The following is a 17039-nucleotide window of genomic DNA, read 5'->3' on the forward strand; positions in this document are numbered from 1 at the left end:
CTACTGTACTGCTGTCCGTTTCTAAATCATTTCAACATTTTATCAATGTTCTATAACATTTTAGAGGACTAACAGGCTAGAGTAGGCGCCCTATCTCATAAGATTCCATCATAGAATTTTGACATAGAAGAGGGAGTGGGGGCACGGTGAGCGCTGGGCGAGCAGATAGGCCTATGAGTAGTGAGTTGCCGTCTATGGAAAAAGATGGATACAGCAAAAAAGGCGGTGAAAGGCAACAGGTAGGATTTAAAGTGACGACGTCTGTACTTGGAATCTTGCAAATATGAATGTTAACAGACTAACTAGCGTTTGTTAAGCAATGCCGATTGAAACATAGCCTATTCCATTCAGATAGCTAGGTGGCTACCATGCTCATACTGCACTTTTAATGGCCAACTGCAAACAGAAATGTCATGCTAGCAGCAACTCATTACATGTTTCCATATCCTAACAATTAAGGCTCCTTGTAATAACATAATATTGTGTTGTCAATGTGGTGCAAACAAACAAGGCTAGAGTGCCTATCAGCCTTATCCATTGTGAGCAATAGCTGGCAAAAGGACGTTATGAGAACCGTTTATACTCTCTTAAAGTGACAATGCACCATTTATCAATACTTATCAAGTATAACATCAAGTTAAACATCAAATTGGCAGCCTTTCTTTAAAAACATATTCAATAGACACGAATGCACAGTAATAGTGTATTTATTGTAATTATTGGCCTTTTGTTTTGCTTTAGTTGTTTGTGTTTTTTTTGGGGGGGGCGGGGGGGCGCCAATATTGTTGTTGCATACCCCTCAAAAATCTGTAGCTGCGCCCCTGCTCAAACTACACAACACATCGGACAGACCTGATTCAAAAATTTGTTGGATCCAACTGATTCTGGGCTAAAATCAGGTCAACATCACAGTGTCTGTCAGCACCAATTAGCTCATCATTCTGCGCTTATATGACATAGATGTCTCACAGAGATTATTTTGCAGTATTTTTAAAATATAAAAATACAATAAAGTATTTTCATACAAAATATAGAGGAGAAGTGGTAGAAGAGGAAGTAGAGGGGGAAGGGAGGGAAGTGGAGAGGAAGGAGGGAGAGTAGAGAAGAGAGGGAGGTAAGTGTGTATCAGGTGTGTGAGCTTAGGTGTGTGTTAGAAGCACTATAAGGATATAATTTAATGATATCAGGTGCTAATATAAGAGTCAATAATGGCCAAAAAGCAAAATTTCTATATTGATACAATGGAAAGAGTGATGAAATCATGAAGTTCTCCAAAAATCACACCCACACCCAGAACATACATGCGCAATTTTCAACTGAGACAGGGGAAAGAGTGAAGAAGTCATCCGGTTCTCTAAAAAGCACACAAGTACTCACATCCAGAAAGCAGATAGAGAAGTTGGATTGCTGACGAAGCGTTGTGAAGCTCACATGCTGTCTGCTTAACAACATGAAACATGGCTGAATCGGTGGTCTACTCTGAAGTGAAGTACAAAAAGGAGTCAAATGCAGACACAGGCCGAGCTGGACCACAGATAAAAGGTGAGTTTTCCTCTGTAGAGAGAATGGAACAGACTAATTGATGACATGAGAGGAAAACATTATTTTAGGATACTAACATCAGATAATAGGGAGAGATCACTGGAAAACTGCTACTCAAACAGGTATTATATTTTATGACAGTTGATGATGGTAAATATCAACTGTCATTTCTGGTTGTTCTATCACTGAAGTTTACAGTTTCATCTAACTTTTACAAACGTTCATTATAGTAGTCTACATTGTGGAAAAGAGTTACACAGTTTAACCGAATAAAATGTAAGCTATCAAAGTTGCATGATGTTGGCATAGATGTGGGTACGTTGTTGTTTTTGGCATATAAATACCCTCTAAGACTGTTCGGACATGAAGCTTCTGACTAATGTGAGAGTATGAGAATTTTGAAATGGTTCTAGAATAAGACGACATGGATGGGATCTGAGGGATCCTCTACTTCTTCTGCCGTTATTGTGTATTGTTAGGGCTAGGATTTTTACTGGCCTTTTCAATTGATATTTCAGCAATTAGGCCTATAATTTCTGCCCTCCATGTATTCTCCATTATATTTTACTGTTCTTCTCAGTCGCTTTGGTACATTTCCTGAAACATTCTACATTACAAAACAAACAAAACAGTAGTGCACTGCCAAAATGCTGTGGTCTCAGCAGAATGGTGATCAAAGTTCCATCTATTCTTCCCTTTATATTATCCAGTGAAGAGGCTATTTCTAGAAAAGGGTAAAACATCTATTTGAACATCTATCACAAATGTAATTGGATAACCGTATACTTGCTTCACAAATAGTTATGGTGTAAGAAAAGGGTTCCTGTTTCTCAGGCTGTAATGTTTGCATTCTCTTGTTGAACCTGGGGTCAGACATAAATAGCATCCACTTGCAATAGAAATCCATTTTGAAATAGTTTGAGAAATGCTATTAGTCATGGTGATATACAGGTGCTCATATAGTTAAAATATCATGAAAAAGTTGATTTATGTCAGTAATTCCATTCAAAAAGTGAAACTTTTAATTCTTTTAATTTTGATGATTATAACTGAAAACTAATGAAAATCCCAAATTCATCTCAGAAATTTAGAATATTATTTAAGACCAATACAAAAAAAGGTTTTTTAGAAATGTTGGCCAACTAAAAAGTATGAACATGAAAAGTATGAGCATGTACAGCACTCAATACTTAGTTGGGGCTCCTTTTGTTTTGCCTTAATTACTGCAGCAATGCGGCATGGCATGGAGTCGATCAGTCTTCATTAGTTGTCAGTTATAATCATCAAAATTAAAAGAAATAAACACTTGAAATATATCAGTCTGTGTGGAATGAATGTATACATTATACAAGATTCACTTTTTGAATGGAATTAGTGAAATAAATCAACTTTTTCATGATATTTTAATTATATGACCAGCACCTGTAAATGTGTTAGTGGAAGAGATACAAAAGAGACAAAAATGAGAGTATAACCCTATAATCTTATAACCCTAATAACCCTAACCTCTAACCTTAATTCTAACCCTAACCTAACGAATGTTGCTTAATAACAGAAGCGTTATGACATGTTCATGATAGTGTCATGTCACTCTTATGTCGATACTGTCAAGTAAAGTGTAAACCTATATTCATTGACATGTCATTCAGTTTTGATATAATCCTTGGTATTAGTGTGACACTAGTTGCAATCAGGGGCGGATCTAGAGATTTTTTTCCTGGGGTGGCGAAGGGGTGGCATGAGGTTTCAGGAGGGGGGGCCATTGACATTATTCAAAACTTAAAATTCTACGGATTTCATTGAATATGTTTTGTTCTCTGCATTACATTACACGAGGTGGGAGGCAAATCGGAGATGTAGCTGGCGTTTTGGATGATGTGGGTCTTAATATGTGAATTTCTTTCTCTGTCATGGTTGCAATTGACTTGGATAACCACATACAACTGTTCTTTATAAAAAAATCAGATTAATGAGATCCCTGTAGATGACTTTGAGGAGGAGAGATTTTGTTTACTACAAGACCAAGTATTGAAAATGACTTCACATATAGTTGAATGATATAGTACACACTATTACCCTTTTTCTCAGTTGCTTTGGTACATTTCTCAGGTCAGAATTAAAATTCTCGAAAAGCTTCACATCTACTAGTAGTCCCATCATAACAAAGGACATACAATTTCTCATTCTTTTGATTGTTTGCCAATTCTTTTGCACATTCATGCAGAACAGTATGCTTAAAACCGTCTGCATGTGTATCTGTTCATTGTGTAAACTATGCCTCATCAGTTTCACTGACATAGTATTTTTGGATCGTTTGCTACTTGTTATTCAGACCTTGGTTTACATGATAACATTCATGAAACCCTATTCATGAGAATAGGATGCCACATTGTGTACAGGATGATCATGTACACTTGAAAAATTACTCTGTAGATATTGCAGCTGTTTACTGTAAATGTAACATAGGGGTGCATGTTCCTGTAATCATTTGATACGTTGTTCCTGTTTTTGTGTGTTTCATGTTCTCCTCCAAACTCTTGTGTGAAATCTTCTATTAAGAGTGTATATAAAAGTGTGACATCAAATGTCATTGTGTACTAACCAGAAGTCAATATGTTACAGTGCTATAAAAAATATCCCCCACCCCTTGGATATTTCCCCCTTTTACTGCTTTTATAAATGAAATCTTGATCAATTTAATTTGGCCTTTTTTACAATAATTTACAAAACTCCCCTCTTTAATGTCAAAGTGAAAGCAAATGTTTACAAAGTAATGTTAATGAATTAAAAATATATAATGCAAAATAAGTGATTGCACAAATATGAAAGCACAGATCAGGCTACCAATGCAGGCTATAAATGTGGGCAAAGGTATCACACAAAGCCCAGCTTGCAGATATGTTCAATATAGAGACTATCTTCCAAGATGCTGCAATACAGCCCTTAAGTGATGGGGTCTGTAGCCTGATGCCTTTTATGCTGTCATCACTGAAATCTGGGCAGAATCTTCCCTCTCGATACGTAGAGAGGAGGTGGTGAGCTCTCTCAAGAGGACTAAGCAGAACTCTGTACCTGGGCCTGACAACATCAGTGGCCGTACCCTCAAGGACTGTACGGAGTAGCTAGCAGATGTGTTCCAGCTCCTGTTCCAAAGCTCTCTGGACATTGGTAGGGTCTTACAGGTGTGGAAACACTCTACAGTGGTACCATACCAAAGAAAAACACCATCAATGACCTGAACAACCTGAGACCAATAGCCCTCACTTCCCTTGTGATAAAGGCAATGGAGAGGATCATTAAAAACTGCATGACGGGGACTCTGGACTCGAAGATGGACTCACTTCAGTTCGCCTATCTTAGCCTACTGGTAGAGGAACTGATGATGCATAACTATTCATTAGTGAACACCTGGAAACCCTCAATTCTATAGCCAGACTTTTTGTTTGCTGACTTCTCTTCTGCGTTCAACACCTTGCAGCATAATATCCTGGCCCAGAAGCTTATATCCATTTTTCACGTGGATGATCAGCTGATTCGGTGGACAATTGACTTTCTGACTAACAGGTCACAGTGTGCTTGTTAACCAAACATTTTCTGATCTCACATACACGTCTACTGGATCCCCCCAGGGTTGTGGGCTCCCTCCACTGCTTTTCATTCTTTATACTGATGATGTCAGGTTTCTTAAAGAAGCACTATGCAACAATTTTAGTCAAAATTACCTTAATTATGCAGGTTGAGAGTCGTTCTGATGGTTCTACAAGAGGAAAAGTTTTGTGTAAAGGGATTAAAGGCCTGTCTCATATAGACGCCTGTCTCTAATACTAGCCGATGCAGTTTGGCGATTTGGGAAAATAAAAGCCCCGGCTATTATTTGGATTTTTACGGTATGTATGCAAGTTGTGTAAAAAGTAATCAGATTATGTTACATGTTTTGAGTAATCTTTACTGATTACAAAAATTGCCATGTAATCTGTAGTCTGTAATGGATTACATTTCAAAGTAATCTGACCCAACCCTGATGACCAAAACACATATGGTTTCAATAACAATTCTGACCAGGGTTTCATTTTTGTTTGGGGGACAGGCTGCCTCCACTTTGTTTCCTGTTTTTGGAGTCTGGACTGCAGAGACTGGGTTTTTTTTATAGTGTACCCATGGGCAGCTAGCAGATTGTGAGGAGATCTGAATGTGACAAAAATGTTATGAGCTTGACATCGCGTAGGCTATGATCACTGACTGCACCTTTTAATGACCTTGGATGCTCAAATCAGAGGCTGAAGCAATAATGGAAAAAAGGAACATTTCAATTGAGACATGGGGAAAGAGTGATGAAATCATCAAGTTCTCTGAAAACCACACAAGTTTACTGCTACAGTTGTACTGCTAATGAAGCATCGTTGTCACAGACACAGGCTCAGACAACCAGTGGTGGAGGAAGTAATGAAACTCAGTACTTAAGTAAAAGTACAAATAAGCAGAGAAATATTTACTCTAGTAAAAGTAAGTACCACAATGACAACCCTACTTAAGTAAAAGTAAAAAGTAGCATAATGATTTATTCTCTTAATATCTATATTCTAATTTTAAAAAAATCAGTATGGGCTGTGGCATTTTAATTAAGCTAGTTTTAGGTTATACTAGACTAGATAGTTGTAAGCTAATTGTGCTTACCATCTGTCAACCAGTTTACATTCTGACTTACAATTCTAGAGACTGTAATTGATTAATGGTCATCTACTAGGGTGATCTGCTGGGTAAAATATCATTCAGCAAAACACGAGAGCCTGAAGTTTGAAGAGTCCAAACAACAAAATATGCCTTCAGTATGGGTTCCATTTTTGTTTGGGGGGACAGGCTGTCCCCAAACTGTTTGTTTCCTCTTTTTGGATCCTGGGCTGCCTACAGAGACTGTTCTTTTTACTTTGTACTCGCATGGGCAGCTAGCGGTCGTGAGGAGATGATTGCTGAATGCGACAAAAAATGAAATTGCGTAAAATCCCAAACTGCACCTTTAATATAAGCTAACCACATTGTTGAGTTATCTGCAAACGTCTACCCCACCCCCCTCCCAGAACTGCTTTTTTTTTTCTTTTTTTTTAAACAGTGCATCATATCAAAACATCTGATAGTAATTCTCTTTCCAGAGTCACCTGAGGATGACGTGGTGTATGCTGCTGTGGTCCATAAGGCTGATCACACAAATCAACCAAACCCTCCTACGTGTAAGAGCTTTGCTCCAACTCCTGTCTAAACTGTAAAAAAGACTGGTTATTAATTATTCTGATTTAGTCATGTGTGGTCATTCACACTTAGTAGCTTCAACAGCACGGTGACAAAAACACTGTTGATAAACAAGATAAATATACACAGAAAACACATATTCATAATCTTCATGTAAAATTCTATACCTGGTTGTTTGTCTTCTTACATCTGCTCTATCCTCTAACTTTATACAGTACATTCCCCTGGTGACTCTTCCCCCAAAGGGTCAAAGGGCATCAGGAGGCGTGGCCTTCTCCTATTGGCTGTGGTGGTGCTCATTCTTATCCTGGGAGTGGCCATCAGTCTGAGTTTATACTGTAAGTCACTGGGGTCATTAGGAGCATCAGGGGCAAAGTTAGATTAACAATGTCAGCATACTAATTGCTTGCCATATAAGAAGATGACTCAGTATAAGATAACTGGACAGACGTTAGACTACAGTTACTTCTGAAAGATGAGCATAGAGCAGACACTAGATCCAAGGGACAGGTGTTTCATTTCATGTGTTGTGGAGGTGGGCACAGGACATTTCACAAGTCGTGGAGGTGGACACAGGACATTTCACAAGTCTGCTACGAACTTTGTGATTATAGTTGCCCTCCTTTTTTTCAGATTCTTCTCTAAACACTACAACAAATGCTGCCAGCAAACAACATACAAAACAGGACAATGGACACACAACACAAAGTACAACATATTCAACATCAGAAGAAAACAAATACACAAATCCCACAGGTGGGCTTTTGAGACAGACTTATAACAGACTTACAGAGAGAAGGGACGTCGCTGAATACAATTGTAGCGGTCCTTCTCTGGTTATAATAAGGTTAGACTCAGAAGTTTTTTTTTGTTTTGTTCTTCAGCTGGATGTCAGTCTGCTAAATGTAACGATGGCTGGGAAGCACATGGCAGACAGTGCTACTTCTTCTCTACAGAGTCTCTAATCTGGACTCGGAGTCAAGAAGAATGTGTCCATAAGAAGAGCCATCTGGCAATCATAAATGATGAAAAAGAGCAGGTTTGCTGAAAACGTCCTAAAACTCATCCATCTTTTTCTCTACTCTACTGGTACCGCTTCAGCTCAGCTGATGTTTTATTTGTTTATGATGAATTGTGTTTCACATGAATTATGTATAATAATAATAGGTGTAGACATTGTTATATACTCTATCAGAGGTACTGGGCAAAAGAGAAATCTTCCTATGCACAACTCTAAATGCTTTCTTCTGTTTCAAAGAAACTGTTGATGGAGATAATCGCATCAAAAATGCAAGAAGCTGAGGACAAGTTCTGGATCGGTCTGAATGATAAACAGACGGAAGGAAAGTGGCTATGGGTAGACAACACTCCTCTTACAAACAAAGGGTATGCAGTTTCACTCCACTTCACATTTTCATCACTCCACATTTTACTGTAATCTACTATGACACAGTGATCTACTATGACACAGTAATCTACTATGACACAGTAATTTACTATGATACAGTAATCTACTATGACACAGTAATCTATTATGACACAGTAATCTATTATGACACAGTAATCTACTATGACACAGTAATTTACTATGATACAGTAATCTACTATGACACAGTAATCTATTATGACACAGTAATCTACTATGACACAGTAATCTACTATGACACAATAACACCCAAAATAAGAATAATTTTCTTGCACAAAAGAATCACTGATCTGAGGCACTCTTCTCTGGGATGTCAGTACTCAGTATAATGTAGGATGTTGAATTCAAGGTTCAAGAAGAAGAAGTTCATGTAAAAGCGAAGTTTAGTACTCAGATTCCGGTTGATTAAACAAAGCAAAGGCATTAATAAATTAAATTATGGGTGAAACAAATGTATCATCCTATCTAAGAAATATCTATCATTGCAGTATGCGAAGTGAATGACATCAGTGTTCAGGGTGCTCAAGTCCATGAGTAAGTTCATGACTGAAGTGCAGTGTGTCGGGAGCAGTCTGGTCAGATCAGAGCAGAGGTGATGAGGTGATGAATTTATCAGATGGGAAGAAACTGTTCCTCAGTCTGGTTGTCTTTGCCTCGATGCTGCGTAGCCTCTTGCCTGATGGGAGGGGGGCAAACCGTCTGTGTGAAGGGTGAGTGTCATCCTTCATGATGAGGGAGGCTCTGTTTTTGCACCTGCTGGTGTATGTCCTCAATGGTAGGTAGGCTGCAGTCGATGGTCCGCTGAGCCAGCTTAACCAGCCGCTGCAGTGCCTTCTTGTCTGCAGCAGAGCAGCTGCCCTACCACACCGTAATGCAGGAGGAGAGGATGCTCTCCACTCTGCACCTGTAAAAGGAGGCGAGTATGGCAGGACACAGACCAGCCTGCTTCCACCTCCTTAAGAAATAGAGGCGCTGACGGACTTTCTTCAAAGATTCTTTCTTTAGACAAGATCCCTGTTAGGGCCTTGAAGGACTGCGCCCACCAGCTTCCAGAGGTGCTGACAAACATCTTTAACACCTCACTCTTCCAGAAAGCTTTACCAACATGCCTAAAGACATCTACTATCATCCCAGTCCCTAAGAGCTCCACAGTGTCATGCCTGAATGACTACCGTCCAGTGGCTCTGACACCCATAATCACAAAATGCTTTGAAAGGCTGGTAATGGCTGAGATAAAGAGGACGATCAATGTAACTGTGGACCCCCATCAGTATCCATACAGGAAGAACCACTCGCCTGATGCCATCTCTTCCGTGATCCATCTAGCACTCACTCAGTGAATGATCTGAGCTTTAAAGTGATGATGGTTAAATGAGAAGAAGCAGCTTTAGGTGCTCATTCCTGATTTCTGATTTGCTGTTTCTCCACAGATTCTGGTTGAATAGACACGAGCCTGATAACTGGAAGGGTAAAAATAATGAATATCCTAATGGAGAGGACTGTGTACGGATGGGAGAGATCAACTTTATTCCCAATAGTGCAGAAGGCTGGGTGGATACAGCCTGTGAGAGAAAGTTCAAATTTATTTGTGAAGCTGAAGCTTGCTTATGATCACAGAGCATCATACAACTAATTTCCTGTAGTCTCATAGTCAATATCAATGACATCAATAAACATCTTTATTACTGATCTGTTGCCAGATATTACATATTTTACCATGATAACTTATGTAATTCATGTGAATATAATAATTCATGTCAAGAGTGTGTATTACAGTTTTTTCTCAACTAATAAGTCACATGTAATGAAACAGGGATCCAACGAAAAGTTGAGAATGAGGATAGAATATTTATGAAAAGATTAGAATCCTTTTTTCTTCTATACTTTCACATGTTCCCATCATCCTGTAACAGCTGTTTCCACATGATACTTTACATTAATTCTATGTTAAACTTCATAATGGCATGGGAAGACTTGTGCAATGTGCAATATCTCTCAAGGATGTGAACAGGCAGAATGTACTGAATATGTACTGTATCTTGCATTTTTACACCTAACAATTCGTCTCAGCAACAGCAGCATTTTACATTAATTCATAGTCTTACCGGACATCAATCTAACGTCATACAGAGGAATTCATTCTGCTTAAACAAGTTGTTCATTTAATGTGTTTGACCCTGACTCCATAAGCAGTGGCTTTGGAGCATCATCATGAAGATCTTTTTTCTCAGTGGACAGTGTTGTACAGTAAAGGTGGCTCCACCTTTGGTTGTTCTTTTCTGGTGATTCTTCTGTATTGTAGCTCAACATTTCGAGTCTTTGCACACATTGGACCAGAAGTGGACTTAAAAAAGAAAACTTAAAAAAAAAAAAAACTATAACTCTTTTGCTATAAGCATTAGTTCAGAGCTCTAACTGATTCACTCCTTTTGTAGAGATGAGACAACACATTCACATCACCTAACTCCATCAGTTCAACATTTGAAACGTTTGTGTGTCTTTGTACAACACTGCGCTGTAATAAAAGACTGAAGCCATATCTATGATCACAAAATAGAAAATAGGCCCATTTACTGAAAAAAAAATTACCATACACCACAACATCTTTGTCTTAAACTTCTTGCTAAGCGGCGCAGCTAAGCAAATAAAGTGGCGCAGGTGCAAGCGTGGAACAGATTGTGTCGTAAATCGTCGTAAAACAGGATTATCATCTACACATGCGCGAATGTGCGCAAGCGCAGAACTGATCGGGTACCGACAAGGTGTATGCAACAACCAGCAACAGTGTCCAATGTTGAGTGCCGATATTCAAGTCTGTTAAATACGACAAAGTCTAAAGGCCAATACCCACTGGCAATGACATTCGCATCTATGGATTTGATGCCCAAGAGATAGAACAATTTTCTAAACTTTGGCATCAACGCCCATCAGACACCGCCAGGGCTGTAGTGGAGGCTAAACGCAAGTAAACACAGTTTATCCACCTCTGAAATTTCAGAAATACTGTAGAGATTATCCACCTCTTATTAGAGTTTATCCTCTCAAAAGAGTTTATTCACCAATTGCAACTTTCATCATTGAAAATTCAAAAATCAAACTGTATTATCCACATTCACAATATGTACACTCATCAACACACTAGGAACCATTTCATTCCTGCATTGTTAACTTTGGACAATAACCTCCACCATCATCAAACATGTTAAAAATCCAATTTCGCATGGTATAGTCCACCTTACTGTGATCCCAGAATTCATACCCACCTCTTATTTTACCACTACACCCCTGGACATCGCCAGTGGACGTTGGCCTAAATTAAATCAGAGATACCTTTTGCTGAATTGATAATACGACGTAGGGGGCGTTGTGCATATGGGCTAATATAGCCAGTAAACAGTGCAAGCAGTAGACAGTGGGCCAGTGGATAGTCAGTACACAAATATTGTTATAGGAGGTAGTGGAAGTGGTGGAGAGGGTGGAGAGGCAGACAGTCTATATACAGTAGAGTCCATCTCTCCTCTTCCCTTTAGTGAAGCATTGAAGAGTTATTTATCACCAGTGAATGATCAGAATAGATTAAGAGGAAGTTCATGTCTGCATTTTAAACTATTGCAGAGATAAAAACATAGTGTATCATTGGTTATGTACAGGGGCGTTATCAAGGGGTGGACAGGGGGGACGTGTGATCCTCAACTTTCAAAAAGGTGGTGTTTGTCCCCCCCCAACATTGATCTTACATGACTGTTGGTTTCTGGTGGTAGCTTGCTAAAGATGCAGTCAGCAATTGTGCAGGAAGTCATGTTTGTTTATGTTTATTTTAAAATGATTACCACCTTTGTCTAAAACAATATACATTATATTTTAACCAAGGACCAGATTAAACACTTCATTTAGTATTCCCAGACAGGGCTGTAGTCAAGACCACCTTTGTCGAGTCCAAGACAAGTCCAAGACCAGGACTAGTCGAGACCAAGTCAAGACCGAGTCCAAAGAGGTTCGAGTCCAAGACAAGACCGAGTCCAAAAAGGTTCGAGTCCGAGTCAAGACCGAGTCCAGGATAGGAAAAAAAGTCTTGTGCATGACAGTATCAAGACAATCATTTTGGGTTATTATTATTATTATCTAAAAGCAAAAACAGTGTGAACACACCCAGGATTTGTAAGTGTAGCCATTCCCCTTCTCCAATATTATTATAGGGCTGTCAAACGATTCAAAATATATATTTTGAAATGAATTCATCTCGATTAACCGCAATTATAAAGTTCCTAAAGACTAAAGCTTCAACATAAATCACAAAATTAATGAGTAACCACAAAGGTAAAAGTAAAACACTTTTATATTATTTAAATGATAATACTGACACAGTAATTGTGTTTTAAAGTATTCATTTCTTAAGAAATACTACACATATGATGCTGTTTAACTCATTTGTAAATGGCTGTTACTTTAAGCCCATTGTGGCCACGTTCTCATAATGATCTTTTTTTTACCAGCTCCATTGAAATATAGCCTATAGCTAGTCCACAAGCTCTAATATTGTTTGTACCACATGTATTGTACAATATTAACAATGATAAGCATGATATTAAGTTGGTATAAACAGTTTTCATTCCTTTGGAAATAGAAGCATGTAATGACATGATGCTAGCTAGACATTTTCTGTTTGCAATTAAAAGTGAATGATGAGCCTGAGCCAGTCACCTAGCTATCTGAATGGAATGTGTTTCAATCGGCATAATATGTGCTTCATGTAAACAAATTATTGAAGACTTCAAGACTCACCAGTTCCATTACACAAAGGCAAAGACAACTCTTCATATTTTTGTCCATTTTTCAAATCACAGTGAGTGCAGCCTACATACATGTTTATAACTGGTCAGTAGTGGAAATCGGATAAATCCGCAATCTCCTCTAACCTCGTCTTTGTTGCCTTCCTTTTATAAGTTTCTTATATTAAAAAGGAGATATCAATTATCATCAACAACGACAAGCCAGCTGGAGCCTGCCAATCGTTTTCTCTCCTTCTCGTGTGCGTTCAGACGCGCTCTTAATTAAATGGAGTAGCATACGTTCAAGTTGGATCTTAATGGAGAGGAGCCGAAAAGTATCATCTTTATGTAACTGTTGCAGTTGGTGCATTTTGACATTGTAAACGTTATCTAACAAGAGTGAAAAGCAGTTTGCAGTAAAGCTACTATTTGGCTAAATGTTGTTTCCTCTTTATCTTCAGCTAACTCCACAGACAGTAAAATAAACTCTCAGGCTTGCGGTTTTAGGTTTTGCGGCTTCCGTTACGTGACATCAGCCCCCCACAAAGGTAAACACTATTGAGTTAATATTTTGTAACGCATTATGTATTTCAAAATGAATCGCGGCGATTAACACGTTAATTTTGATGGCCCTAAAGACACCTGGACTCGGTCGAGACCAAAAGCCATATTTGGCAAGACCAGTGGCCGAGACCGAGACAAGGCCAAGTCCAAATACTAGCGAGTCCGAGACAAGTCCGAGACCATAGAAAAACGGTCTCGAGTCCGGACTCGAGTCCAAGACCGGACTCGAGTACTACAGCCCTGCCATCAGGTAACCAGACGGAGGAACAATGGACAGTGTCTGTGTTAATATAAGCAAACCACATTGTTGAGTGGTGCATCTTATCAAAACATCTGAAAGTAATTCTCTTTCCAGTCTCACCTGAGGATGACGTGGTGTATGCTGCTGTGGTCCATAAGGCTGATCACACAAATGGACCAGACCCTCTTAAGTGTAAGATACATGTTTGTGTGGGGAGGGGTATTTATTAATGCTTTGCTTCAACTCCTGTCTAAACTGTAAAAAAGACTAATTATTCTGATTTAGTAATGTGTGGTAATTCACATTTAGTAGCTTCAACAGCACTGTGACAAAGACACTGTTGATAAACAGGATAGATATACACATTAACATACCAATATACTCATTGGAAAGTGAGGGATTTGCTATTTTAATTTAAGTTACCAAGAAATTACACACAAACATGGTATGTGAAACCTTTTAAAATGTGTAACCTCAGGATAGAGTTTAAAGTGACTGCAAAAATTTGCCACTATTTAAGGTATGCTTTTATCAGTGAAATCATCTTCAAACTAATTAGGTATAGTCATGTGAATGACACACACACACACACACACACACCCACACACACAATTCTATACATTATGATTTGTTGGTCTTCTTACATCTGCTCTATCCTCTAACTTTATACAGTACCTACCCCTGCTGACTCTTCCCCCAAAGGGTCAAAGGGCATCAGGAGGCACAGCCTTCTGCTATTGGCTGTGGTGGTGCTCTGCATTCTTATCCTGGGAACAGTCATCAGTCTGAGTTTATACTGTAAGTCAGTGTGGTCATTAGGAGCATCAGGGACACAATAAGATTAACAATGTCACCATACTAATTGTTTGCCATGTTTGGGGAGAAAAAGACTCAGTGTAGATGCCAAACACAAATTAGACTAGTTAGTCCTGAAAGATGAGCATTATGGTTAGACCAGAGGAGTAGACCTGAGGGACAGGTCTTTCATTTCATGAAGTTGTGGAGGTGGGCACAGGACATTTCTGGTACAAGTCTGCTATGAACTTTGTGATTATATGGTTGCCCTCCTTTTTTCAGATTCTTCTCAAAACACAAAGACAAAAGCTGGTGGGGTCTGAGTTTATACTGTAAGTCACTGGGGTCATTAGGGACACAGTTAGATTAACAATGTCAGCATACTAATTGCTTACCATATAAGAAGATGACTCAGTGTAAGATGCCAAACGCAACTGGATAGAAGTTAGACTACAGTTAGTCCTGAAAGATGGTCATTATTAGAGCAGACAGTAGACCCAAGGGACAGGTCTTTCATTTCATGAAGTTCTGGAGGTGGGCACAGGACATTAAGTCTGCTATGAACTTTGTGCTTATATGGTTGCCCTCCTTTTTTTTTCAGATTATTCTCAAAACACAAAGACAAATGCTGCCAGCAAACAACATACAACACAGGACAATGGACACACAACACAAAGTACAACACATTCAACATCAGAAAAAAACAAACACACAAATCCCACAGGTGGGTTTTTGAGACAGACTTAGACTAACAGAGAGGGACATTGCGAACATCTGAATACAATTCTAACGATCCTTCTCCGGTTATAGTTAGAATCAGAAGTATTTTGTTGTTGTTGTTGTTCTTCAGCTGGATGTAAGCCTGGTAAATGTAACGATGGCTGGGAAGCACATGGCAGACAGTGCTACTTCTTCTCTACAAAAAAAAAGTCTCTAAACTGGACTCAGAGTCAAGAAGAATGTGTCCATAAGAAGAGCCATCTGGCAATCATAAATGATAAAAAAGAGCAGGTTTGCTAAAACTATTCCATCTTTTTCTATACTCTACTGGTAGCACCTCAGCTCAGCTGATGTTTTATTTTTTAAGATGATTTGTGTTTCACATGAATTATGTTTAATAATAAGAGGTGCAGACATTGTTATATATTCTATCACAGTTACTGGGCAAAAAAGTAATCTTCCTATGCACAACTCTAAATGCTTTCTCCTGTTTCAAAGAAACTGTTAATGATGATAATCAGACAAAAAATGCAAGGTCCTGAGGACAAGTTCTGGATCGGTCTGAATGATAGACAGATGGAAGGAAAGTGGCTGTGGGTGGACAACACTCCTCTTAATACAAGCCAAAAGTATGAAGTTTCACTCAACTTTTCATTGTGCATTTTATTGTAATCTACTATGACAAATACAATAACATCAGCATAAGAATGATGTTCAAATTGATATCTGACAATATGAATACTGCACAAATTAATTATTGATCTGGGACTTCAGTGTCCAGACTGTTGAATGATCTCAGCTTTGAACTGATGATGGTTTAAATGAATAGGAGCAGCTTTAGGTGCTCATTCCTGATTTCTGATTTGCTGTTTCTCCACAGATTCTGGCTGAATAATGAGCCTGATAACTGGAAGTGGGTAAATAATACTGAATATCCTGATGGAGAGGACTGTGTACGGATGGGAGAGAATAACTTTATTGCCAATAGTGCAGCAGGCTGGGTGGATACAGCCTGTGAGAGAGAGTTCAAATTTATTTGTGAAACTAAAGCTTGCTTATGATCACAGAGCATCATACAACTTATTTTCTATACTCTCATAGTCAATGTCAATGACATCAATAAACATCTTTATTACTGATCTGTTGCCAGATATGGACTATTATTACCATGCTAACTTAATTAACTCACTGTCATGTCAAGAGTGTGTATTACAGTTTTTTTCTCGATCGATAAGTCACATGTAGGCTAATGAAGCTGATCTACATCATCACCTTCAGGTCTTTTTCAAGTATTTTTTTTTTTGCGTACTCTTTTTCATTGGTTTCACACATTTTTCACACTCTTCAACAAAACTGTTGACACAGAAAGACACAACTCTTGGATTACAGTTTCCTCAGTGGCTTTGGCACATTTCTTAGATCAGAATTGAAATTCTCAAAACTGTTCAAACACTGGGTAAGTAGACCAAGTTTGATGAATATCTTTCAATTGGCTTAAGAGATATCAGCTAATATCAAGAGGTACTAACATACGTTTTTGGCCCAAAAATCATTGTGCCATGCTCCATTCAAAGCCCTATATATTTTTTTCGGTACAAATCTGCGCTGTAGGCACCACAAATTCGTAATCTACAGAAAATTATGATTCAAATGATACCAAATATGCTTTTGCTGTATTTACTTCCACCTTTGACCCTTTTCTAGGCTAATTCCTTCCTTGGCCTTATTTCTTTGCTTG

The 17039-nt window shown here is 38.6% G+C and overlaps 1 protein-coding gene across 7 annotated transcripts; it reads left to right on the plus strand.

Annotated features, from left to right (window-relative positions):
* Positions 1-1318: 1318 nt before the first annotated feature.
* LOC121695953 (C-type lectin domain family 6 member A-like) lies at positions 1319-16440 on the plus strand. Of its 7 annotated transcripts, none has more exons than XM_042077209.1 (7): positions 1322-1542; positions 13901-13978; positions 14459-14584; positions 15183-15305; positions 15432-15592; positions 15800-15930; positions 16182-16440. In XM_042077209.1, exons 1-7 carry the CDS (start codon positions 1458-1460, stop codon positions 16360-16362), a joined length of 885 nt encoding a protein of 294 aa, XP_041933143.1. In that variant the 5' UTR covers positions 1322-1457; the 3' UTR covers positions 16363-16440. The 7 variants fall into 7 exon arrangements, with proteins under 7 accessions (XP_041933148.1, XP_041933143.1, XP_041933142.1 ...); XM_042077208.1 differs by lacking the exon at positions 13901-13978 and adding an exon at positions 6690-6767 and having other exon boundaries at positions 1328-1542; XM_042077211.1 differs by lacking the exons at positions 13901-13978; positions 14459-14584; positions 15183-15305; positions 15432-15592 and adding exons at positions 6690-6767; positions 7002-7124; positions 7420-7542; positions 7671-7825 and having other exon boundaries at positions 1334-1542.
* Positions 16441-17039: the final 599 nt, after the last annotated feature.

The sequence above is a fragment of the Alosa sapidissima genome, chromosome 21 (genome assembly GCF_018492685.1).
Source record: "Alosa sapidissima isolate fAloSap1 chromosome 21, fAloSap1.pri, whole genome shotgun sequence".
Lineage (NCBI taxonomy): Eukaryota > Metazoa > Chordata > Actinopteri > Clupeiformes > Clupeidae > Alosa > Alosa sapidissima.